Raw genomic sequence first — 26166 nt, forward strand, 5'->3', positions numbered from 1 at the left:
AGCCTTCTCAAGGTCAATGAACGCCATGTGAAGATCTCTAGACTTTTCCCTATATTTCTCCATAAGCCGTCGAAGTAGATGAATCGCCTCCGTGGTAGACCTGCCTGACATAAAGCCAAATTGGTTTTCCGAAACCCTAGTAACTTGTCTCAACCTAGCCTCTATCACCCTTTCCCATAGCTTCATGGTATGGCTGAGGAGTTTAATACCTCTGTAGTTACCACAACGTTGGGACCACCTGGTCCGTACCTAAATGAATAAGAATTCTAATTGAATGATTGGGAACTGTTCATTATTCGTCTAACTGAACGGATCTTAATTTTATGGATAATAAAGTGTCTTTTTGTTTGGGAAAAAGTAACATTTTAATGTTGAACTTTCTACTTTTTTAATTTCATTTTAATAACTCTAATTATTTATTTATCAATATATTAGATGCATAACTAGATCTAAATAGTGTTATATTAAGGATTAAAATAATAATAAATTAAATTATACTCTTTTCTGGACTGAATAAATTTGAGGTGGCAGTAAGTTTTGTATTTTAGTATTGGATTTGGAACCACGATAGGGTTTTCATTTCAGTATTCGAACTACTTTTAGTTAAAATTTCTTTTGAAACGTAAAATATTGTCAAACAACTCATTTTTAGTTAAAAATCTACGTTTGAAAATTAATTATTACCTCAAACTAAGAAACTGAAAAAAAAATGTTTTTATAATGTAAAAATTTATTGAAAAAACTCATTTGGAGAAACATTCCCAAACAACAGTAGAATCAAACGTACACTTAAATGTTGGCAAAAGATAGTTGGGTGATTCAACATAGTATGGGAAAATCTCTTCTCTTATGTATATTCATTCCTCGGCAAGAAAGAAATGAACTGCATGCTAAATCTCAAGGTAGGAACATAATACTAAATTAGGACCACAACAGTTGTATCGTAACCATTTTTTAAATTATCAAGACACCACATTCGCAATTTAAAACAATAATTACTTTTAAGAGACAAATCACATCATCATAACGTCCACAACAGCGATAACGCAGCCACAATTTAAATATAATGAGCAGGAGCAAGTTCTAGTTCTCTTTTGAATTATAGGCAGGAGCAAGTTCTTTTTGTTCATGAATTAGTTTTGCGGGACTGGTCGCAAAATTTGCTGTAAAATCTCATTTTGGATCGAATGAAACAAACCTAAAAAAGAAGAATCCAAGCTTTAAAATTCTCCAACAGTTAAAAACACTGCAAAGCAACATTGTTCCAACATTGTTCGAAGAACTAGACGCAAACTTAACAAAGTTCCATTCCGGCCTTATAAGTTCGAACAACTCGAGTAAAAGTAAACCGGGAGGATAACATAATACCATGAATAAAACATCTAGAACAGAGATGTTCCTTTCCCTTTCTTGTCTCCACCAATCTCAAAGTGCTTGCACCTCTGCAAAAACAGATAACAAACAAACTGAATATTATCGCATCAAACACCGGTAAAGGAGAGCACAAACAGATAGGCAAAGGGTGTACAACAAACCGACCTTGATTGAATGCTGCGAAACATGCTTGCAACCCTGGCATTGTAGCCTCAGCACAATCTTCTTGGTGGTCTTTGCCTGGTCAAAGGTGACACACACACTCACATATACACACACAGAGATACATAGCTTGGTGGAGTCGGAATCAACAATTAAAAATGTATAGAGCTAGGAGCTTTGTCAAACCAAAAAATATGAGAGAGAGAGTCAGTCAAGTAGGGAGAGAAAGAGAGAAAGGTCAATCCTCTTCCGGTGAGAGTTGGACGGTTTTCGTTGATAATCTTAGCAAGAGAGTCTCTAGAAGAGAGTTAAGAGATTTATTTCTTTCTCAAGGTCATGTGGTTAGAGTTTTTATTCCAAATGAGACGAACAAACCAAAGTATAAATCCTACTTGTTTGCCTTTGTTTAGTTTGGTAATGAAGTAGGAATGTGGAATGCAGTTGAAAATTTAAATGGGATATGGTTAGATGGGAGAAAAATATTTGTTGGAGTTGCAAAATATAAGAAAGATCGTTCAAGGTATGGAGGGTCAGATAAGGTTCTAGCTAGTGCTTCAAAGAAGATAACAGAAGGAAATACCAATTTAACTGAGAGAGCTCAGCACACAAGAAGCATAAGGGATGGTAGGTCTTATAAGGATGCTTTGTTGGTGAACATCCCGCAGAGAAGAGCTTTGAAAGATTTAGAGAATAAAAATGATGCTTCAGATAGGGGGAAAGGAAAGAAGAATATTTGGGAGATGCATATTCCTTCTGATCAATCATCCTGGGTAAAAAGATCATTCACGGGCATTGTTAAACAAAAGTTTGGTCTGGAGTTTGTGCAAAGCGCTTTAGCCAAAGAAGGTTTCGAAGTCCAGATTGCAAGCTGGGGTCACATTTGGAAATCTTGTGTCATTATATTTAAGTCAGACGAGGAGATGAAAGAGGCTTGGATGAAAAGGAGTGAGCTGTTATGCTTCTGGTTTGATAGACTGGAACTTCTGTTGAATGAAGGAGGTATGCCAATGGCTTTTTGTTTGGTGGAGCTCTATGGTGTTCCATTACTATGTTGGCAAGAAGATTTTTTAGAAAACTTAGCGGGGAGGTGGGGGATCGTAGATGGTATTCAGAACTCGACAAAAAACATGGAGGATCTCTCGGCTGTGAAAATTCTGATTAGAGTGGCAAGCCCTTTTGATGTTCCGGAAGTTATCAATTTAGGTTCGTATGGAAGATCCTACAAGGTGAAAATTAAGTTGGGTTCGACTTCTATATATTCTGGTTTTTTCTCCAGTTCCATGCCGGAAAATTTTTCCGATGAAGGTGAAACTGCATCAGAGTCGTCGGAGATGAAAGTTGACAGCTTAAAGTCAACTGATAAGACAGGTACTGTTCGGTTGGTTGAGGAAGCACGTAAGAGAGTTGATAGCTGGATGGAGCAAGGAACTACTTCCGCTTTTGTTGAATTTGACAGAGGATATCAGTTTCCTAGAAGAAGCAGGGATGGGATAAGAATTAATGAAGGGATGTCAAATTTGCACAGTATTGGGAGTTTTAAAAAGGGAGAGTTTGCAGGTTTGGGTTTAAGGAATTTGAATAATTCAAATGGTAATTCTCAGGCCCAAACAGATGATAGTAGTGAGCCCATTTCCCCAATAAAGAAGTTAATTCCTAAAGGTCCAGCAGTTCTCATATCTGGACTTCAGTTTCCATTAAATAATCAGTGTTTCATTCATCCAAGCAATCCGAAGGAAGCAGTAAATAAGGGGATTCAATCTAGTAAAATAATAGTGGAGGGTGGTTCTAATTTTACATCATTGAATTCAGCTAATGTGAGGTCTGCAGAAGGTAATAATTTGTTAACTGTGGGGGGTGTTTTTCAGAATCGTCCAGCAGAGAATATTTCTATGAAAAGTGCTCCGGTGGGAAGAAGGATGATAAGAAGTTATAAGAGAGTTTATAAAAGATCTCGGGTGAGGAACATTTGGCGAAGTAGTGAGCAGGATTTCTTATCTCAAAAAGAGGCTGGTTCAATCAAACAGAATGAAAATGCTGTTATTTTAAGATATGCACAATCTGAATTTCCAGAGGATGATGAAAACTCAGAAGAGAATTGTGAAGATGTGGGGATTTCAAGATCTAAAAAGAGAATTCAAATATTTTTTATTAAGGATGCCTTAGAAAAGGTTAGTGTCTCCACTGTTTCATCCACTGCTTTTACTTCGATTTTAAAAGAAGCTCTTGCAACTTGGGAAATTAGCAAGATGTTGGGTATATCATTTAAGGAAGGGAAGGAAGCTTTCTTGGATAAAATCATGAAATTAGAGGAAGGTTTGAGTGGGGTCAGTTGAATAGGTTGTCAAGATGGGGAGGAGATTGGTATTAGCATATTACCATGAAAACAAAGATAGTAATATTGTCATGGAATGTCAAGGGTTTGAGGAAAAATAAAAGCAACGAGCTGTTCAAAAGATAGTTTCCGAGAAGAAGCCATCCTTTCTCTTTTTGCAAGAAACAAAATTGGAGGCATGTCCAAGGTCTTTTTTGAGAAGAAGTGGACTGAACAATCTTCAAGGGTATGTTGAATCGCCAGCATAAGGTTCTTTAGGGGGATTACTTGGTTGTTGGGATGACAATGTTTTTGAGGTAGAAGATAGGCAGATTCATAGGAGATTTATTGCTATTTTAGGGAAGTTCAGCGGGTTTATTAATGTATACGGACCTTCGGTGGAGGAAGAAAAAGCAGTTTTTTTGAAGAGTTCAGCTCGTTTTTTAATGGTATTAATATTCCTTTTTGTGTAGGAGGGGATTTTAATGCTTATTTAACAGAAGATGAGAAGGATGGAAGAGCACAAAACAGAAATTCGATGGAGATTTTTAGGCAATTTGTTCATCATTCGGGCTTAATTGATTTTCCATTGACGGGGGGAAGATTTACTTGGGGTAACAATTGGGAAGATCCTACTGTTGTCAGATTGGATAGGTTTCTGCTGAGTATTAATTTTTCATCTGCATTCTCGGATATCACCCAACTCCTACTTCCGAGATCTATTTCTGACCGTAATGTAATATTGCTTCAGACAGGGGGTGATAATTGGGGTAAAAAACCTTTCAGGTTGTTCAACTATTTGATGAATGAGGATGGGTTTGATGAGCAGGTTGTTATAGCTATTAAAGATTGTAAGAAAGTTAATAGAAAAGCAGGTATTCTGAGCTTCATTAGAAGTTCAAAATCAGCTATTAAAAGTTGGTCTGGAAGGAGAGATCAGTTTCCAACTTCAACCATTTCTGCTTTAGAAGGGAAGATTCACCAATTAGAGCAGAATTCTCAGTCACAGCAGGTAGTAAGGGGTACAGACAATGTTGAAGAATTGCGGTCTTTAAGATCATAATTGTGGAAGTTATACAGGATTGAGGAGCAAGTCTGGATTCAAAATTCAAGAGTGAAATTGATAAAAGAAGGTGATCGAAATACAAAATTTTTCCATACTTGTGCTTCAATTAGGAGGAAGTTGAATTCTTTAAATGCTCTCAAAGTGAAAGATGAAATCATTTATGACCCGACTCTCATCAAGACAAGTGTCCGTGATCATTTTGTTGAAACTTTTAATTTCAAGTCTACCCTGGAAGTGGAAGATATCAAGCTGAATTTTTTGAGAATAACTTTAGAGTAGAGTACAAGCTTAGAGAAGAGGTTTACGGAAGAAGAAGTTTGGGAGGCCTTGAATTCACGTGATAGCAACAAAGCACCAGGGCTGGATGGGTTTAACATGGGATTTTTCAAAAGGCTTTGGTCCACATTGAAATTTGATATTCTGAAATTTTTTCATAATTTTTACTTGGGAAAAAATTTGGAGCATGGCATTAATCACACCTTCATAACCCTCATCCCTATGGGTTCAAACATTGGGGGCTTAGATGATTTCAGACCTATTAGTTTAGTATGTGGATTGTATAAGATCCTTTCGAAATGTCTATCAAGAAGGTTGAGATGTTGCATGAACGATGTCATTAGTGTTTCACAATTTGCTTTTACTCCTGGTCGACAAATCTTGGATTGTTCTTTTATAGCTAATGAATGAATAGATTTTGGGAGAAAGAAAGGCTTGAAGGGTTGTGTGTTTAAGGTAGATTTCCGGAAGGCTTATGATACAGTGGATTGGGATGTTCTTTTCAAAGTCATGGACAAAATGGGTTTTGGCATAAAATGGTACAGCTGGATAAGAAAGTGTGTGACCACAGCATCAGTTTCAATGTTGGTTAATGGTGTTCCTACAAAGGAATTTTCAATGTCAAGAGGTCTTAGACAGGGTTGTTCACTTTCCCCATTATTGTTTAATTTTGTAGGAGAGCTACTTAATCAATTGCTTCTCAAGGCGGTATCTTCGGGGTTGTTTAATGGTTTGGTTGTCGGCAAAGAAGAAGGTTCTTACATGCTATCCCATTTGCAATTTGCAGACGATCTTATTATTTTTTGTAATGCCTCTAAGACGGATATTTTAAATGTTAAGAGAGTTCTAAGGGTTTTTGAAATTATGTCCGGTCTACAGCTTAATCTAAGCAAAAGTGAGTTATTTGGCTTTAATATTACCGATGAAGAGGTTAAGGAGTGGGCGGGGGATCTTGGGTGCGCAGTTAGTACTTTCCCTTCTGATTATTTAGGGCTGCCGCTTCGAGCAAAAAGGAACTCTTCAGCTCTGTGGGATCCGGTTGTGCTGAAATTCTTCAAGAAACTTTCGGGTTGGAAGGCAAGAACTCTTTCTTTGGCAGGGAGACTGGTTTTATTGAAATCAGTATTATGTTCTTTGCCTACATATTATTTGTCTATGTTTAAAATTCCAGCAGCAGTGAATACTAAGTTGCAATCCATCATGGCCAATTTTTTGTGGGGAGGAGGGGCAGAATCTAAGAAAATACACTGGGTCAACTGGATAACAGTGTGTAAATCAAGAAATTGTGGTGGTTTGGGTGTGCCGAATCTTAATTTTATGAATAGGTCCTTATTAGAAAAATGGTTTTGGAAGTTTGCTAATGACAGTGAATCAATTTGGAAGAGGTTGATAAGTTCCAAATATAATCAGGACACTAATCTGATTTCTTTCTCTAAAATATATCCTACAAATGCTTCTTGGATTTCGAAATCGGTGGTTAATAATCATTTTAAAGAGGATGAGTTTGGTGCCAAGATTCGTAGCATGTTCCAAGTCAAAGTGGGTAATGGGGAGAGAATCAGGTTCTGGGTAGATATTTGGGCTCTTGTTAATCCTTTGAAGACTGTTTTCCCGAGGATATAAGCTCTTTCATTGAATCAGTTTGGGATAATTAAGGAATTTGGTGAGTTTAATTCATCGGGGTGGTCTTGGTATGTCCAATTGGGAAGAAACCTATGTGATTGGGAGTTAGAACAGTTTTCTAATTTTCTAGCCATCATTCATAATTTCAGCCTATCCCAAGACTCGAGAGATGGTCTGCTTTGGAGAGGGAATGGGGAAGGTATTTTTACTGTTAATTCTTGTATGAAGACTTGTTTTGTTGAATCGGTAAAAGATAGTTTCTGGGAGAAATGTATTTGGAAGGGGTTGGTGCCTCCTAAAATAGAAACTTTTATGTGGCAAGTAGCCCATCAGAAATTGGCAGTTAAGTTTGAACTTCAAAAAAGAGGGGTTTCGGGGATTGTTGATGTTTCTTGTCCGTTGTGTAAAGGAGAGATTAAATCTATTCCTCATCTATTTTTCTCTTGTACGGTGGCATGGCTCCTATGGAATAAGTTTTTGAATTTTTGGAATATTAGTTCAGTCCTTCATGGAAATGCACAAGGATTTTTACTTGCTTGGAATGACATGATGTTTTCTTCTTCTATTTGGTCCTTAATTCCGGAGGTAGTGCTTTGGACCATTTGGAAATTTAGGTATGCCGTGGTGTTTGAAGGAAGGTCTTTGGATCACATTGAGTTATTTTTCATGGCTAGGCTAGGGCTTGCTTCTTGGTTCTTAGCTAAGTTCAACGAGGTTACTATTACTAAAGACTCCCTGATAAGTGATCCATCTATTGTAGATTTCTGTTCTTCTTCCAGAAATTCAGCTACTAAAATTGTGTGTTGGATTCCTCCTCCAAAGGGTTTTCTAAAACTGAATGTAGATGCAGCAGTTTGCAATGATTGGCGAAAGAGCGGTGTGGGTGGTTTACTAAGAGATGAGGCTGGTAAGATTATGGGTTCTTTTAAAGAATCTGCAGATCCAGGCCCTCCAACTTTGCTGGAGCTTGTTACCATCAAGAGGGTTGTACTTATCTTTGAGCATATTCTTCAGAGGTTTAAGAATCGGTGGATTGTTGAATCTGATAGCAAACTTGTTATGGATTGGGTTAAGAATTTAGATAGTTGTCCTGGTGTTTTCTTTCATCTAGTCAAAGATATTGTTGCCATGATAAGAGTTTTGGAAGGAGCTATCAGATGGGTTGACAGAACGGCAAACATAGAAGCTGATAGTTTAGCTAAGGCTGGTATTGGGTAGTTATTGTTTGTTGGGTTGGGATATTGTTTAATAGAGTGAAAGATGTGTTCTTTGGTGTGTTTCGGGTTGTTTTTGTAAGGGGCTTCTTTGTTTTAAACATTATGTAATCTTTTACTTATTAATGAATTATGAGACACTCTTTTCCTCCTTCCGCTGATTAAGGAACACCAATTGGTTTTTCCATTAATCATAAAGGGGGTTTTTAACGAGGCCTTAACTTCCTATCAAAAAAGAAATGTATAGAGCTAAACATGAAATATACAGGCAGAGCATTTCATATGTATATATACACACACAGATACACAGCTCTGTGGAGTCGTAAGCAACAATTGAAAATGTATAGAACTAAACATGAAATATACAGGCAAAGCATAACTGTATAAGGTTCTTGACATTTTCATTGAATAGCCACCTATGGGACAAAAGACGAGTTAAAGAATTACCTTCTTGTGGAACACTGGTTTGGTTTGGCCACCGTAACCGGATTGTTTGCGATCGTAACGACGCTTCCCTTGTGCTGCCAAACTATCCTTACCCTTCTTATACTGTGTGACCTTGTGCAGAGTGTGCTTCCTGCACTCCTTGCTCTTGCAGTAAGTCTTCTTGGTCTTAGGCACGTTCACCTTCCAAGAACAAAGACACAGATAGTCTAAGAGGAATACGAAAGCAACGGATTTATAACAATCATTTCATCAAACACTTTATCGACAGCAATTAACAAACAGTAGTGCCAAGAACAAAAGCATTAACCCTTACATTGCAATCTCATCACATACTATATAAACGATATTTTTAGGGAAACCAGCCGCTAATATCATCAATTCAAGTCTAGTTTCAGATTTCTGAGCAAAATCTACGCACTTAAAGCTGATTTCTTCAATATAAGCATATCAAAGTTTTTTTTTTTAAGAAAAATAGTTTCACAAGTAATTTCTGGAACAGAAAAACAGATCCTAAATAAGCTGAAAAGATGAATGAAATCAAACAAAAGAGAGAGGAAGCACCATGGCTGCAGCTGAAAAAAGAGAGAAGCTTGAGCTTTGTTTCGTCGGCTGCCAATCTGACCTAACAAACATATTGATTTTGGGCTAAAGAAACAAAAACAAAAATGGATTGCTGCTATGATCTAACCCAGAATTATCTTTAGTAGCCCAATTACTTTTGGACATATCTATGAATTATAAGCCTATAACTCATCAATTTTACCCTTCAAACCAAGTAATTTTTTTATTTAATCATCAGTATTTGATTTATTGAATAATTAAACTATATTAGATATTATCTAAATTTCTTATAAAATAACCTTTTTAATTTGTAATGTATTTCATATGTATGTATATACGTCATATTAAAACCGTCTTATTTAAGTGGTTTCATTGGCAGCGGAAGGGTGATATATGGGGTAAAGGAAGGCGGGATTGAGTGTAGAAGGGGAATGGACATAATTGAGAATCATCATCATCATCATCATCATCGTTTCATTTCATCAGGAAAGTCAATTGCTATGAACACTGTAAACTGACACTATATCTCAGGCACCATACGACGACACATACGATTAGGATGTAAAATTAGATAATCATTCAGATTTTAGTCGGATCCTATTAGGTCAGGTCAAATCAGATACAAATTGTATCAGGTCAATTTGATGATTTGACTCGGATCAGGTCGGGTTAGGTCAAATAAATTCAGGTAATTTTCAGGTTGATTTTACCATCAGATTCAGTTCGGATTTGGATCGAGTTAATTTCAGTTCTGATTGATGTCAGTTCAGGTCAAAACAGTTCAGATCCAAATTAGTTAAATTCCAAGTTAATTAAGGTTCGGATGGAATTATGGTCAAATATCGTTCAGATTGGGTCACATCATTGACTTACAAAATTCAGGTCGGATCTTGCCGGTACAAATTGACTTTAGGTTGGGTTATTTTCATGTTAATTATTTTTCGTCTTTCATGACCGAGGAATTGTAATTTTTAATTGTATATGATTTGGAGTAAATTACAAAAAATATAAATAAATACTAGTCAATTTTAATAAAAATATAATTTTAAGGACTAAATTGAACAAACAAGAAATTACATACAAAAATTTAAATAATTAAACAACACGAATGTATGAGGCATCAAATCGAAATATAAATAAGTATGGGTCAATTTCATATAAAATATAATTTTAATGACTAGATTGAAATAAATTACAAAAATATAAATAAGTATGGGTCGATTTCATATAGAAATATAGTTTTAAGGACTAAATTGAACAAATATGAAATTACAAATTTAAATTTAAATAAATTACACAATATGTAGGGACCAAATCCAAAAACAATTGTAAAATAAGAAACTGAAATTAATATAAAAATGAATTGAATTGCATTTATTTTAAAAGTTGAGGAAAAATTAAATCAATTTTAATATATATATATATATATATATGTTATGCATACTTTATAAGTATACTTATAAATATATAATATATACTATACATTATACTTGTAAGTATATATATATATATATATATATATATATATATATATATATATATATGTATGTATACTTATATCTATATCTATATATATACACACGCATATAAAAAAGTATCTATATATAGGTATGTATATAAATATATATAAGTATAAAGTATAATATATAAGTATATATATATATATACCAATAAACATAAGTGACTAAAATAAAATATTCTAAAATTAATATTCACATTTAATAATTGTGCACATTAAAGAAAGAAGGGAAAATTAAAAGTAATTAGAATGTATACAGTACTAAATTACATTGAATTGAAAATTTTAAGAAAAGATTTATAATTAGATCATGACTAAAATAAAAGAAATTAAAAATTAAATTGTAAAATAGAAAATCACTGATTGTTAGAGGACTGCATTTCTAATTAACCCAAAAAATCTATTGGGAATTAAAAAAGTTGACATTTGTCAATAAATAAAATTTCCCTCTTCCCTTTTCTAAATTCCAAAAAAAAAAAAATCAAATTTTCCCTCTTCTCTCTTCTAAATTCTCAAAAAATCAATTTTTTACTCTTCTAAATTTTGTCCAAAAAAATTCATTTTGTCAAAATTTGACAATTCCCTCTTATAAATTTCTAAACAATCAATTTTTCCTAAAAAAAACAATCTTTCTTTTAAAAAATTCTCTCACCACTCATGTGAATATATATATATATATATATATTGTTTGTTTGTTTGTTAGTTTTAAATTGATGATTAAATTTAAAATTTTCAATATCAAGTAAATTAATCTTTTATATATATTTTAAATTTTAAGTTAAGTTATATTTAAATTATTTATTAATTAATACATATAAATAAATTCAACTTATAAATATTTAAATTTAAAAGTTAAGTCAAAATTGTGATTTTCAACTTAGGGTTTGCATGTATAAAATGTCGATTCGCTTTCGATCGATCGTCAATTGATCACGATTTCATAGGGGTTTTCGTCATCAGGTGGAGGTGAGGTCGGGTAGAGTTTCATCAACGGAAAAAGTACGACGTCCGATGTGGATTTAAGGGTTGAAATGAAGGCTTTCAATGTTTTTAGGTTATTTCAAAATTTCTTTGTTTTTTAAATATAATTTTAAATTTTAATTAAACTTTTAAAATTACGAGATTATGACATGTGTCACTTAATGGAGGAAATTAATGTCGTTGACGACCCAGACACCTAAAATGATAACGTTTGTAAAAGTAATTTAGGCACATATTTATGAGAAATGTTGTAGTTTGGACACTTATTTTAATATTATATAGACAAAGACTTTCATACGGAATATATATTTTTTAATAATAATATATATTCAAAGATTTCCGTAATTAATTGAATATTTTAAGTTCAAATCTATAATCTTTGCAAAAAAATAACATTTTCTTTTATCACTTGATGAATTTAAAAACATATTTTTTTTAAGTTCAATTGTGTTATTCATGTCCGATAAATGTATGATTTTATTATATGTGACATTGAAAGGATTCAATAATGAATCAAATTAGAAAAATAAATATTCAAAGAGAGAATTATATGAATTTTATGGGGGGAAAAGAATACAAATAATAATTAACCTTAGGAACATGAGTTGGACAAGTATGATGTATTTTTTCTTCAATCACTTAATAAATTTATTAATAGATTATATTTAAACATTAATATAGAACTTAAATTAAATAAATATTGACTTTTAAAAAGCTTTAAACTTTTTAATATATATATATATGTTAGGATCGAAGAGGCTCAATTGAACAACCGAAAAAGTTGCAAGAGGGGTGAATTGGCAAAAACAGTTTAGGGAGTAAGGAGAAAGAAAGGGTAGAAAGTTTTGCACAACGATTTATAGTGGTTCGACTTCTCAACTAAGTCTACCTCCACTACCTTAGCTCCTCACTAAAGATTTTCTAATAAATCCACTAATTTGTTCTTTCTTTTTCAAGGATCAAGAGTAACCTTTACAACTCCCTAGTTTTTCACTTGACTAAACTAGAATCAATCCCCTTTACAAAGGAAGGAAAATGTAAACAAATAAAACCTCTTAAAGGTACGGTATTTACAAAATAAAGCTCACAAGAACAAAATATTTATAACAGAAAGTAAAATAAGAATGAAAAAATATTCTCTTGTGTTTGATTACTTGGATAGGTGTTCTAACCCTTCTTCAAGTGTCCTCAACTTGTATTTATATGTTGGAATGAAGTTAGAGATGATTTCTAGCCGTTTGGGGATGTTTTCTCTGCAAAATAAAATTGGCCAGTACATAGGCTATCAGTACTCCTATAGGGAGTATTGGTACTAACTTTGTAATATTTAAATAAAACTAGTTGTTTCTAGTTGTTGGGCCTGACGGTATCGATACTAAGCCTATGGTATCGATACTACTATGTAAAAAAGTATCAGTACCCCTTTGGGTATCAGTACCATTTTTGCATTCTGGAATTTGAGCAATGCTGGTAGTATCGATATTACATTAAGAGTATCGATACTTCTCTTACCTTGGGTATCAGTACCACATGAACAATATCGATACTATTCATATAGTATTGATACTGTAAGAACAATATTGGTACTTCTTGTACATGAAAAATTATTTTGTGCTCAAATTCACTTTTAATGGACTTTGAATTATTTTTAAAAACTTTCAATAAATTCAATTCAAGTCCAAAAACGTTTTGCCTTAATTTGTTATATCAAAATATAGTTCAACAATCTCTCCCTTTTTGATATAACAAAACATTTGAAAATTATTTTTAGCAAAACTCCCCCTTAATAAAATATTTAATGAAAAAAATATCAACTATTGGAAAATGTTCAACTCCCCTTTTTCATTGAAAAATTGAATTTTCAAACTCGTATTTCTCCCCCTTTTTGTTATATAAAAAATAATCAACTTTAAAGTTCAAAAGTAACATTGGAGAGTAAGTGGTAAATTTTATCAGAAAATCATTAAAAAAAATCAAAAGCTCCCCTCAAAAAGTACATTCCAAACAAAAATTTGACTTTAAAAGTTTGACAATTAAAAGAAATTGAATTTCAACAAAGAATAACAAACATGTTAGTAGCACATGAAACTCAATATATCCAAGTCTAATAAACTTTATGCAATATTAATTGTTGAAATTAAGTGCATATGCATAAAGATATCAAAATATTTTATGCATTTGAAAATTTTGATATCAATTGTTAGAGATATATCATTTTCATTTTAAACCACATGCATAAACATTTAAATTAAGGTCAAAAATTAAAATTTGTAAAATCAAAGCATTTGAAAAAATGATATCAATTGTTAGAGAGATATCATTTGCATTTAAAACAAATTTTGACCAAAATTCATTATGATGAACTAAAGTTATGAAAAATCATTAAAACTTTACAATGTTCATCATAACATATTTTTAACATACATGAGATAGAAAACATAATCATTTAAGATCAAAACTCATGCATGCCTAACTAAATGAGAAACCAATCAGGCAAAATCAAAAAGCTTTTAAGCATAGAGGTTACCCATTCTTTTTTCAAGTGTGGCTAGAGCATTTGAATATCTTCACTTTCATCACCATTGCTCCCACACACCTACAAGAGACATTTAAGTAGATTGTGGTATCCAAATTGCTTTAGATCCTTGAACGATAATTTCAATGACCCTTGTTCCCTTAGGAACCCATACCTGTCTAATTTTAAAAGGTTTTTTCCTTTATGGGACAAGTATGTCCCATATGACCATGAAAATGGCAATGTTAGCATTTTTCCATTTCTATCATAAATGATATTTTTAGAAATGATTTCTTTTTATTTTGTTAAGCATTCAAGCTTAACTTTCAAATCAAGATTTTCTTTTTTCCAAATCATTGGTTTTGATTTTTTGAAAGCTCAAAATCATTTTTTCAAAATTTCATTTTGCTTTTCAAAATCCAATTTTGCTTTCGAAAGAAAATCATTTTCAATTTTGAGTTTTGAAATCAATTTATTATATTTGGAATTCATGGTCTCAAATGAATAAGAATTTAATTCATTAGAGTTTGAAGTTACCATTGAATCTTCATTGATGGCCATGAGGCATAGGTTGGCTACTTCATCTTCATCATTGGAGTCATCTTCATCACTCCAATCTGCTATAAATGCCTTCTTCTTACTTGATCCCTTGTTCTTTAGTAGGGGACAATCATACTTGACATACCCATTCTTTGACATTCGAAGCACATCAGGGGACTCTTCTTTTTGCTTGATTCATGCTTCAGTTCTTTGGAAGTCATAAACCTCTTGAATCTTTTGAAGAGCTTGGCCATCTCTTCTTCTTCTTCATCATCTTCATCCACCCCTTCATTTGTATATTGATTGCTCTCATTGGTGGATTTGAAGGTAATGCCTACCTTCTTCGTTTTGTCATTCTTTTCTCCATCATCTTCATCTTCATTCACCATCAACTCATAAGTGAGAAGAGAACCAATAAGCTCATCAAGATGAGAAACTTTAGGTTTTTAGCTTCAATAATCGTCGTCTTCTTCGATTCCCAAGACTTTGGAAGAGAGTAGATCATCTTCCTCATAAGCTTCTTGTTAGGGATTACTTCTCCAAATCCTTTGAGACCATTGACAATCACGGAAAATATAACCGTCATAGCTTTGATATCTTCATCGGGTTTCATCTTGAAATTCTCGTAGCTATGGTTAAGAAAACTTATCTTGGTTTCCTCCACTTCATCGGTTCCTTCATGAGTGACTTGGAGCTTGTCCCATATCTCCTTGGCATTGGAGCAAGAGGAGATTCTTCCATATTCACCCAGGCTTAGGTCTATAAATGAAATGAACGTTCAGCGAACCGTGCGACGGGAAGTTCGTTTATTTATTAAATGAACGAACATGAACAAGATTTTATGTTCGTTTAATTAAATGAACAAACATGAACAAAGGGTTTATTCATTCATTTAATTTCGTGAACATTCAATTATATGTTCGTTTATGTTCGTTCATTTATGTTCATTTATGTCCATTCATTTATGTTCGAACAAAGGGCAAGTTAAATATATTACGAAGATTATTGAAGTTGTTTGGATTTCAAGAAGATTGTTTTGTTGAACAAATTAACTTTAAGAATTCATTAAGTTCATATAGCTTATTTATGATTTATGTATATTTTTGTCGTATTCGAACAAATTAACTCTAAAGTTGCAGGTTATATTAATGAATTTTAAGTTGTTATTCTTGTTGTTTACTTTTTTTTTTTACATTCATTTGGTGTGTTCGAATAAGTTTGTTTTTTGTGTTTGTGTTTGTGTTGTTCGTTTATTGTATTCGTTTATGTTCATTTATTATGTCCGTTCGTTGTGTTCGTTTACGTTCGTTTATGTTCGTTTATCATTTAAATGAACGAACATGAACAAAAAAAATTTGTTCGTTTATTTATTAAATGAAGGAACATGAACATACCTCCGTTCATGTGTGTTCGGTTCGTTTACAGGCCTACCCGGGCTTAATTCAAAAAAGAGGATGTGCATAGCCTTAGCATTGAGTTGAAATTTTTTTTTCTCTCCATCACTCCAATCATCCATCTCACCTGGTGGAATGAAGTATCCATTCATGATTGAGTTCCAAGCTCCTAGATCATTGGCTTGAATGAAGAGCATCATCTTATTCTTCCAATAGGCATAATTTTCTCCATTGAAGTAGGGTGGCTTGTTGACCGGTTGAAAATCTTCAATGTAGTAAGAGTCGGAGGTCGAAACCATCTTCTTATTGATTACGTCAGGAATCAGTAGAGCTTATTCGATGATCGTCTCAAGGATGTGAAACCTTCTAACGACTCAAGCTTTAATACCAATTGTTAGGATAAAAGAGGCTCAATTGAATAACCAAAAAAGTTGCAAGATGGGTTAATTGGCAAAAATAGTTTAGGAGTAAGGAGAAAGAAAGGGTATAAAGTTTTTCACAACAATTTATAATGGTTCGGCTTCTCAACTAAGTCTACCTCCACTACCTTAGCTCCTTACTAAGGATTTTCTAACAAATCCACTAATTTGTTCTTTCTTTTTCAAGGATCAAGAGTAACCATTACAAACTCCCTAGTTTTTCACTTGGTTAAACTAGAACTAATCCCCTTTACAAAAGAATGAAAATATAAAAAAATAAAACCTCTTAAAGGAAGGGTGTTTACAAAAAAAAGCTCACAAGAACAAAATATTTACAAGAGAAAGTAAAATAGGAATGAAAAATTCTTCTCTTGTGTTTGATTGCTTGGATAGGTGTTATAACCCTTCTTCAAGTGTCATCAACTTGTATTTATATGTTGGAATGAAGTTGTAGTAGTTTATAGACGTTGGGGATGATATCTAGCCATTTGGGGATGTTTTATAACACCCATAGATTGATATGGGTGACCTGATCTGATACGAGGTGTCACATTAGGGTCACCAGAGCGACCCACCGTAAAAACCCAAAAAATTAAAATTTTTGTTAAAACGCTTAAAATTATAAAATAATTTATAAATACAAAAGTAGAGTTTAACAATATTCAAAAAAATAAATCAGATTCTAGACTCATATATATAATAAAATACAACATACATGGCCCTAATCACATGTATCGTACTCCGCAAGCAACGCCAATGGAACTCCTTTACTAAATTTGGTAGATGCACTGGTTCAACTATTTTAACATGAAATAATGAGTAACAAAGTGATATTTGGAAAGCTCAATAATACATAACTACCAAGTGATGCTGAAGGACATGCAGATAATAGGTAAACATAAATTTTCCTTATTGGTTCTGACATCTACAGACTCTTATGCTGAGCTGAGGTCCCAGTGATATCTTAGGTAATAAAAGACATGAAACTTCTAGTTCATAGTAAACATTCGGAGGACTAGGTTCAGTAGATCAGACTAGGATGCATAGTGTGTTCCCACAAAACCAGTGAAAATATACAAATCTTTTTAAAACGGTAGCAGTTTAAAAACATATTTTTTAAAAACCATAGTAAAACCCTCCAATCGAACGCCAATATACAGATTTCCATAACTGTATCCATAAGGACTTACCCTAGGCCCAAAAGGGCATATGAGCCAACCTAATGGAGCACCTTGGTTCCATAAGGTTTTACCCTAGCCAATGCATAGGTGCCCACATGAGGGAAGTGCCCTCAGGTCCATAAGGTCTTACCCAAAAGCACATAGTAGTGGTGTCATCCCTAAGGGAGTGCCTTAGGGTCCATAAGGTCTTATCAATAGGCCTATTAGGCCCAAGAGCCCACCCAAGGGTCATCTTAGGTCCATAAGGAATTACCAGTCGGTGCTGAACCTATACAAGGAATTACCAATAGCGACTGAACCTACCAATGTCTTTAGTCATACCAGAGTCCCAGAGTACCCCATATAAAAATAATTTCAGTCAGTAAATATAGATATCATTAATCTGAACAAAGATCAGAGATTAGAACAGAAATCAGAGATCAAACTATATTCCAGATAACATGGTCATACTTTTAAAATCAGAGAAAATATCTATGATGATCAGGGAACACACTAGAGGTTCCATATTCGGAGATACTTGATAATCTTATCAGGAAGGAAAACGCAGATCTTCAGTATACCGATAGAATGTTGGAAATTAGAATCACTATTGAAAGAGTTCATTAGCTGATGAAATCATCAATTATTCAGAACATGATTTAACAGGATCATATAGTATTCAAACATTTTTCGGAGGTACTATGAAATCAGAAAGGTATTCAGAATCCTTTGCATCTGAGTTACTTGTGTTTTCAAATATGACAGTAGTGATTCCATTATTCAGGAAATCAGAGGCATTTTGGGCATTAGGTTCTTGGAGAATCCTTAGTGATTTGAGCTGATAAGGGAGAAACAAAGACTCAGGGCATTTACGATTTGTATTGATCTATCAGAATATCGAGTTAATCCTAACTGTACAAGTCTCATCAATGATACATGTCAATCGCTCAAATCGTTACACTTCCAGTGTATGTACTTTTTAATACAAGTAATTCTTGTCAAATTGATCATCTTCAGAACCATCGTGAAATGAATCTTAGGGAGACGAACAGATATTCTAATGGTCTTTATTCCAATTCGGCATTGCAATGTTATTAGAAAATGTCAACGTGCTTGATTCTTGATTCAAAACCCTTATGGACGATACAACATATAAGATCATCAGTTTTTCTAGACTTATCCAAGTTATTCACTTAATTCAAGGTCATCGAGGTACTTAGGTCATTTAATAGTCAAGTCTATCCCGATTACTTCAGAGTTTCCAAAGTAATTTGGCCGTTTCTGAAATTCGGATACATACAGTTCTTTCATTTAGTTCAACTAGGTCATATAATTTAGTCATTCTAGGGTTTAGAAATATTTTAGATTTATTTTACTATTCAGGGGTATTTTGGTGTAAGGATAGAAAAAAATAAAACAATGAACACAAGGATTTAAAGTGGTTCGACTTCTCAACCAAGTCTACATCCACTACCTTAGCTCCTCACTAAGGATTTTCTAACAAATTCACTAATTTGTTCTTTCTTTTTAAATGATCAAGAGATAACCTTTACAACTCCCTATCTTTTCAAGTGGCTAAGATAGAACCAAAAACCCTTTACAAAAGGAAAAAGAATGTAAACAAGAAAACCTCTAAATAAGGAAGGTGTTTACAAAATTTAGCTCACAAGAACAAAATATTTACAATATAATTGAAAATAAGAATGAAAAACTCTTCTCTTGTGTTTGATTGTTTGGATAGGCGTTCTAACCCTTCTTCAAGTGTCTTGAACTTGTATTTATGTGTTGGAATGTTGTTGTGGTCATTTCTAGCCGTTGGAGGTTTTTTGGAGCCGTTGGAGATCAATTTTCGTGCAAAATAAAGTTACCCAGACCAAGGGGTATTGGTACTCCTAAAGGGAATATCGATACTACCTTTGTTAATATTTAAATCAACTAGTCGTTACTAGCCGTTGGGGCCTGATGGTATCGATACTATGGCAATGGTATCGATACTACTATACATAGTAGTATCGGTACCCCTTTGGGTATCGGTACCATTTTTGCATTCTGAAATCTGAGCAAAGCTGGTAGTATCGGTACTACCTAGTGAGTATCGATATTTCCCTTACCTTTGGTATAGGTACCATGTGAATAATATTGGTACTTGTTCAATTGGTATCAATACTATAAGAACAGTATCAATACTACTTGTACTGAAAATTATTTTGTGCTCAATTCCAAACTTTTAAGGACTTTGAATTATTTTTGAAAACTTTGAATAAATTCAATTCAAGTCCAAAAACATTTTGCCTTAAATTGTTATATCAAAATATAGTTCAACAATAAATAATTCTTTTAATGTTTTGGCCTTTTGGTATTTGCTGATAAAATGATAATTCTAAGTATTGTACCTTTTCGGATGTAAGAATTTGATTATCAGTGACTTTCCGAACATATCAGTTGTTTAACAGGTGAATCAGTAGTTTATCGGATTAAAATATGAATTCTCAGGGTACCTTTACTGTGAGGGTTAGTCCATACCATTTTTACCCCATAGGGCAATTTCCTAATTTTATAATCAGGTGATTCTGGTATTAAACCTTTTAACGAAAATAATTAGAATTTAATAAATATAAGGTCATTTGTTCTTCATATTAATCACTGTACTAGAAATCATTTCTTACCAGTCTTTCAATTCATTTATTTAATTCAATAGAGTCCTAAACAATTTATCACTTAAACTGTATTCAGTTCGAGTCCATCCATAATCAAACATGCATAATAGACCAATCATATACATCCATGCATTTATCCATTTATCAACATATTCCATAAAGCATGCAAAGAGGTGGTAAAGTATTACCTCGATTTTTGTACCCCACCAATCGAACATTTAAACTCCATTTGATTACCCTCTATCTTTAATTCAATGTCCAATAATTCCACATATACACATCAACATAAATTTCATTCAAAACAGAGCTTAATTGTGAAAAACAGATCGAATCGGGTGGTTAATCAGTGAAAAACAGCTTATCGGGTTCAAATTTGGCGAAACAGACTCAGGACGTCGAAAAACATCAGAATAGGTGTATCCAGAAAAAGTCAATGACTGGTCAACAGTGGTCAAAGGTCAACGGTCAATGGCTCCCTCAGGCGGCTAGGCTCGGCTCGGTCCACACCGGTTCAGTCCACTCCCCAGGCTAGCAGACGATGCCCACACGCAGAGGCGGCCCGTGCGACGGTTCCAGTCGTCGTTTCAGAATGAAATTTTTCAGATTGTTAGATCGGGACCTCGAGATTCTCGTGCAAGTGTTATTTTTCAACGAAATATAACGGATTGCAGATTTTTAAAACGTACAAACTTCTTCAACGATGGTCGAGTGACGATAATGGAAAAACAACGACTCGACGATTTCGGTCGGGGTTTAATCGTACGACACCAATGGGTGCAATGGAGGTAGCGGTGAGGAAAAACAACGTCGGACGTGATCGAAAATGTCAAAAATTCACTTGGTGATGGGGGTTTTCGATGGCTTTTCGTTGGTTGATCCACGGCGAACGACGTCGTTTCTGGACGAAATAGGGGTTGGGTTTTGATCACCATTCGACGGTGAGTATTTTGGTAGTGGTGTCTCGTGCTGGGGTGGCCGGACAGTGGCAGATTTAGCCGGTAAAGAAGTCGACGGGGAAGATATTTTTGGGGTTAGGGATTGGGTTTGATTTGGGGGGAAATTTGGGGTTTACCCGATCGGGTAAATTTATTTTTACTGGGTAATAATAATGGGTAAATTCCGGTTCACATCCCTGGATTTTCCTACAACTTCCTAAAATGATATGTTAGCTTTGAGATTTTATAATTTAGTCCTCAATTTCTCCCTTGATACAACTTTAATTCTATACTTAAATTTATTAAAAATTTAACACCTAAATTGGGGTGTGACATGTTTTCTTGCAAAATAGAATTGTCTAGTACATAGGGTATCGGTACTCCTATAGAGAGTATCAGTACTACCTTTGTAATATTTAAATAAAACTAGTTGTTACTAGCCATTGGGCCTGACGGTATCGATACTAAGCCTATGGTATCGATACTACTATGTAAAGTAGTATCGATACCCCTTTGGGTATCAATATCATTTTTGCATTATGGAATTTGAGCAATGCTGGTAGTATCGATACTACATTTAGAGTATCGATACTTCTCTTACCTTGAGTATCAGCACCACATAAACAATATCAATACTGTTCATTTAATATCAATACTATAAGAACAATATTGATATTTCTTGTACGTGAAAAACTGTTTGGTGCTCAAATTCACTTTTAATGGACTTTGAATTATTTTTGAAAACTTTGAATAAATTCAATTCAAGTCCAAAATCATTTTATCTTAATTTGTTATATCAAAATATAGTTCAACAATATCAAATGATTAAAGATAAAACTCAAACATATTTATTGTGGTAATTGTTCTGCACATATGACATGTATTTCTTTTTTTAAAAGATTATTTAACTTATTACTGGTTTGTTTTTATTTTCTTAATTCTGATGATTAATAGTACCGAATACAGGATGTGTATCGGTCGTCTAATCAGTATCATATTCTCAAAATTTAATTGTATGTCATTTGTGTAAAAACACATACAATAAATAAGTAGATCTTAAAAGCTCATATTATGAGAAAATAGCCTAATTAATTTGAATAATAATAATAATATAATAATAATAATAAGCAAATGATTACCAGATGAATAAAGTAGCAATACAAACATTATATTAGATTCTAAAACCAATTACAAAGATAGGAATCAGATAACACTAATTACCAAAATATTAAGTAAGCCTGAAACCAAAATCACAAACATTAGCTTCCCTTGTACAAAAGCTGTACCAAACCCCCGACAAGTTTAACCCATAAGAAGCTCGATTTATACTCCAACAGAGGAGGTGCTGCTGACGACCCAACAGATCTGCAGAAACATCAACAAACAAGAGTCGTAACAAGTGTCAGATAACAATGAACATTACCCTGGTGCAGCACAGAGGGACTTCCCAAAACCTACAAACGTAAAGTCGAGCAGAAAATGATGTTATTCGAACGTCCTGTTCATCTACACCTTATCGATAATCTAATGAATGGAGGCTTACTGGGGTTGTGTTTGGTTAAAGTAGCGGTTCCTCCGAAATTTACCAATTCCATAACAAGAAACAACAGGAGATAACAGAAAACATTGGACGAAACTTACCCAGAAAACAACAGCCCGTTGTTGGCATTAATAAGAGGGAGCACTTGAGAACCAAGGCTGCCGTTGTCATGGTGCAGGGTGTTTTCTTCTTCAGCTAATCTCTTTCACTTTACAACGTACCTGAGAAAGTTTTAAATGTCTCTTGGGAAGCTTTTAATCACATGAAGTAGAGTGATATATGAGATTAGATGGGAGAGTGTGTTATAAATGCAGGCAGATGGAATGAGATGCGAGGAATCAATAGTTTCTTCAAAGGAAATCATCCCTCTTTATTCAAGTAGAATAAAAGGGTAATGTAATTTACTTAAGCGCTCCCTAAATGTTACCATACATGAAAATGACACAGTGAGAAAATTACCTGCCTAAAAGGGACTAAAGGTGAAAAAATATCTCTATTCAACCTACTAAATAATTTTAATGATAAAAAATATTACTTTTCTTAAAATTTTAATTTGAACAATTATATTTATAAGATAGACGAAAAAAAATTGTGAGAAAGAGCAGGTACGGTACCAAGAAGAAAAGCCTAATCTGGGTCTAAAAGTCTATATATTATTATTTATTACAAAATATTTTCTACATATATTACATTAATCACTCTATATATATATTTTTTAAAAATCATGTTTACCATTATTTTTAAAAATTAATATGGAAAACTGATCAGATTTAAATATTTAGTATATTATTGTTAAAAAATATTTTTAAAATATAAATTATTGTATTATTTGAAACTTATTTTTTTAAATAATCTGATTAAAAAATATTATATATTTGAAACTTCCTTAACTAATTAATAATGCACATATATTTTATAGACATAGATCCTTGAACTAAGAACCTTAATGAACTATATTCTATTTTATCAAATAACTTTAAATGTTATAACGTTACACTATATAAAATATATCAACTTACACTATATAATAAAAATATTTTATAAGTATACCACATATCCCTTAAATTTAATAATTAACAATTACTTAATAATAATCTCCGACTATAAGAAGTTACTTTGTTGAATTCTTTGATTATTAAAAGTAACAAGATGATTACTTGACTATTCATTAAGCTCGTCCTTTTTTGTTAAAAATTAACGACAGTCAGAGTTAGATGTCTAAGATATGATAATCATTTAATATTTTGGGATCAAATTTTATCGTATCTCAGATATCATATTAACATTCAACTCAAATTATCGACAATCTTTTAATATAAAATGAAAAATTTAAAACATAATGAATAATCGATTGACTATTTTGTAACTTTAATAGCTAAGGGCTAAAAAGAGCAATATCCTATAGTTAATGAATTATTTTATAATTTTTAATAATCAGAAGATTCAACAAAATAACATCGTATAATATGAGACCATTGGTATACTTTACCCATAATGTTAATATTTAATAACCATAACGGTTATATAAACTTAATACAATAACCTTTAATACATTTTACCAAAAGAAATCATTACCCAACAACAACAATTTTACAAGCATCGGGAAAACTGGGTAAGTCCGATAAATATAATTTAATAATTAATATTTTTATTAAAATAATTAATATTTTTATTAAAATAATATTTTAATATTAAATATATAAAATAATAATATTTTGAATGTTTATATTTTAAAGTGAAACTGAATTTTTTTATGGAAATTAGATCTCATATTTTAAAAAATAAAAAAAATAATTGATTAGAAAAATGATTGAATATATATTTTTATCTACGAAACATTGAAAAAAATGAGTAAAATATTAAAAAAAATTAATTATAGGGAAACAAACTAACCTTACAAGCATCTGGAAACTAAACCATCTGGTCCGTTTCAATAAAAGAACCAATCATTTTTGAAGTCGTTGACCCACATAACCGCCATAGCCGCTGCCTCTGTTCCGCCTCCGCACGCTGGTCTCTCTTTATCTTCTTTTTTTTCTTCTTCTTCTCCCTCCTCTTGCAAATTGTTTCGTTTCCCCAATACCAGAAGCCTCCCTTTCCTCTCTTCATCACCCAATCGCCTAGGCCTTACAAGGAACTACATCACTTCTTCCGCTGCTCTTAACATAGATTATCCCCCATCTCATCACAACCCATCTCAGGTTTGCCATTGAATTGCCAATTTTGAGCACTGCCCATTTATTTTCACGTCAAAGCAATTATCTTTAATTATGTTTGATCCTTTGTATCTTTGAATTTGCAGGAAAACGGGTCCTTGCCTGACCTGCTTGTATGTCAACATCTTGATCATTTTAATTCTTTTACAAAGATTATTCTCCTATAAATTGACTGCCCCCCTTTTGCATTAACATGAATTGGATGCTTATTGTTGATTAGTCCTTATATTTTGCTGATATGTAAAAAATTCTGGGTCTTTTATTTTTTTATCAGACAGAGTATATAGTGGATATGAAGTGTGAAGGTTGTGTTAGTGCGGCCAAGAATAAGTTACAAATAATTTATGGTAAAGAAACAGTAATAATTTTGTGCATGATTTATCTCTTTAGGCTTTTAAGGGTTGTTCTTTTAATGTTCTTTCATTTCGTGTTTATTTTTGTTCATAAATACGAAGGAGTCAAGAGTGTGGAAGTTGACTTGAGCAAACAAGTGGTGAGAGTACTTGGTTCTTCCCTGTGAAAACTATGAATGAAGCATTCGAGCAGATCGGCCGAAAGGCTAGATTAATAGGCCAAGGCGTGCCGGAAGGTTTGTCGAATCTAACTTGCCTTTATGTTGGGTATATTAACTTTATATATTTGTTGCTTGCCCACATTTATGCATGCTGGTAGCATACAGATAGGAACTGCGAGTACAGGCAAAGTGTTTAATACACCAAATGGAGGAACTGCTAAAGAGGTATTTTTTCCCCAACTTCTACAATCCTGGATTTCATATTTCTTTTTCTAACCTAAACCATCATGTGACCTCATACGTCCTTCATTTCCACATTGAAGATACTCATTTTTTTCATTTAAATATTATTATTATTATTATTATTATTATTATTATTATTATTATTTTATTATTAATAAATATTATTACAGACCCAAATCAGACTGAACCGGCCCAGTTACAAAGGACTCAACTGGCCCAAACCCATCAGGAAGCCCAAACCCATCAAGAAACCCTAAAACCAATTTAGGGTTTCCATATCATCATCTAGCCGCCTTAGCATCACAGCCGTTGGATCTGAGAGATCCAACGGCCCCCACGCATCCAGCACAAACCCTAGGGTGATGATACCCTAGGGACCACGCGGCCGCCGCAGCTACTCCCACCATCTCCACCGCTGCCACGTCTCGTCGAAGGCTTCCAGAAGAGCCACTCCAGCCGCAAACGTCTCCCCCAAATGGTGAGTCACCACTGGAAGTCC

General features: G+C 33.3%; 2 protein-coding genes across 2 annotated transcripts; one reads left to right on the plus strand and one right to left on the minus strand.

The window, feature by feature from the left end:
• Positions 1-1296: 1296 nt before the first annotated feature.
• On the minus strand, positions 1297-9126 carry LOC120171750 (60S ribosomal protein L44-like). The gene is made up of 4 exons (XM_039179400.1): positions 9035-9126; positions 8474-8653; positions 1540-1614; positions 1297-1442 (listed from the first exon to the last, which is right to left on the minus strand). Exons 1-4 carry the CDS (start codon positions 9104-9106, stop codon positions 1383-1385), a joined length of 387 nt encoding a protein of 128 aa, XP_039035331.1. The 5' UTR covers positions 9107-9126; the 3' UTR covers positions 1297-1382.
• Positions 9127-20652: 11526 nt separating this feature from the next.
• Positions 20653-25590, plus strand: LOC120171692 (copper chaperone for superoxide dismutase, chloroplastic/cytosolic-like). Its single transcript, XM_039179361.1, has 4 exons — positions 20653-20718; positions 24653-24895; positions 24997-25023; positions 25185-25590. The coding sequence occupies exons 1-4, from the start codon at positions 20653-20655 to the stop codon at positions 25428-25430; spliced, it is 582 nt and encodes a 193-aa protein (XP_039035292.1). The 3' UTR covers positions 25431-25590.
• Positions 25591-26166: the final 576 nt, after the last annotated feature.

The sequence above is a fragment of the Hibiscus syriacus genome, unplaced genomic scaffold (genome assembly GCF_006381635.1).
Source record: "Hibiscus syriacus cultivar Baekdansim isolate YM2019G1 unplaced genomic scaffold, ASM638163v2 tig00111835_pilon, whole genome shotgun sequence".
In the NCBI taxonomy this organism is placed as follows: domain Eukaryota; kingdom Viridiplantae; phylum Streptophyta; class Magnoliopsida; order Malvales; family Malvaceae; genus Hibiscus; species Hibiscus syriacus.

Bases quoted from the DNA above. Each gene is read 5' to 3' on its own strand.
- LOC120171750 (XM_039179400.1), bottom strand. From the start codon at position 9,106: ATGTTTGTTAGGTCAGATTGGCAGCCGACGAAACAAAGCTCAAGCTTC. The intron at 8,654-9,034 runs GTGCTTCCTCTC...TGTTCTTGGAAG, and splicing joins TTTTTTCAGCTGCAGCCATG to GTGAACGTGCCTAAGACCAA. The intron at 1,615-8,473 runs GTAATTCTTTAA...ACCTTTGACCAG, and splicing joins AACCAGTGTTCCACAAGAAG to GCAAAGACCACCAAGAAGAT.
- LOC120171692 (XM_039179361.1), top strand. From the start codon at position 20,653: ATGACTGGTCAACAGTGGTCAAAGGTCAACGGTCAATGGCTCCCTCAG. The intron at 24,896-24,996 runs GTTTGCCATTGA...TTGAATTTGCAG, and splicing joins CTCATCACAACCCATCTCAG to GAAAACGGGTCCTTGCCTGA. The intron at 25,024-25,184 runs GTATGTCAACAT...TTTTTTTATCAG, and splicing joins GGTCCTTGCCTGACCTGCTT to ACAGAGTATATAGTGGATAT.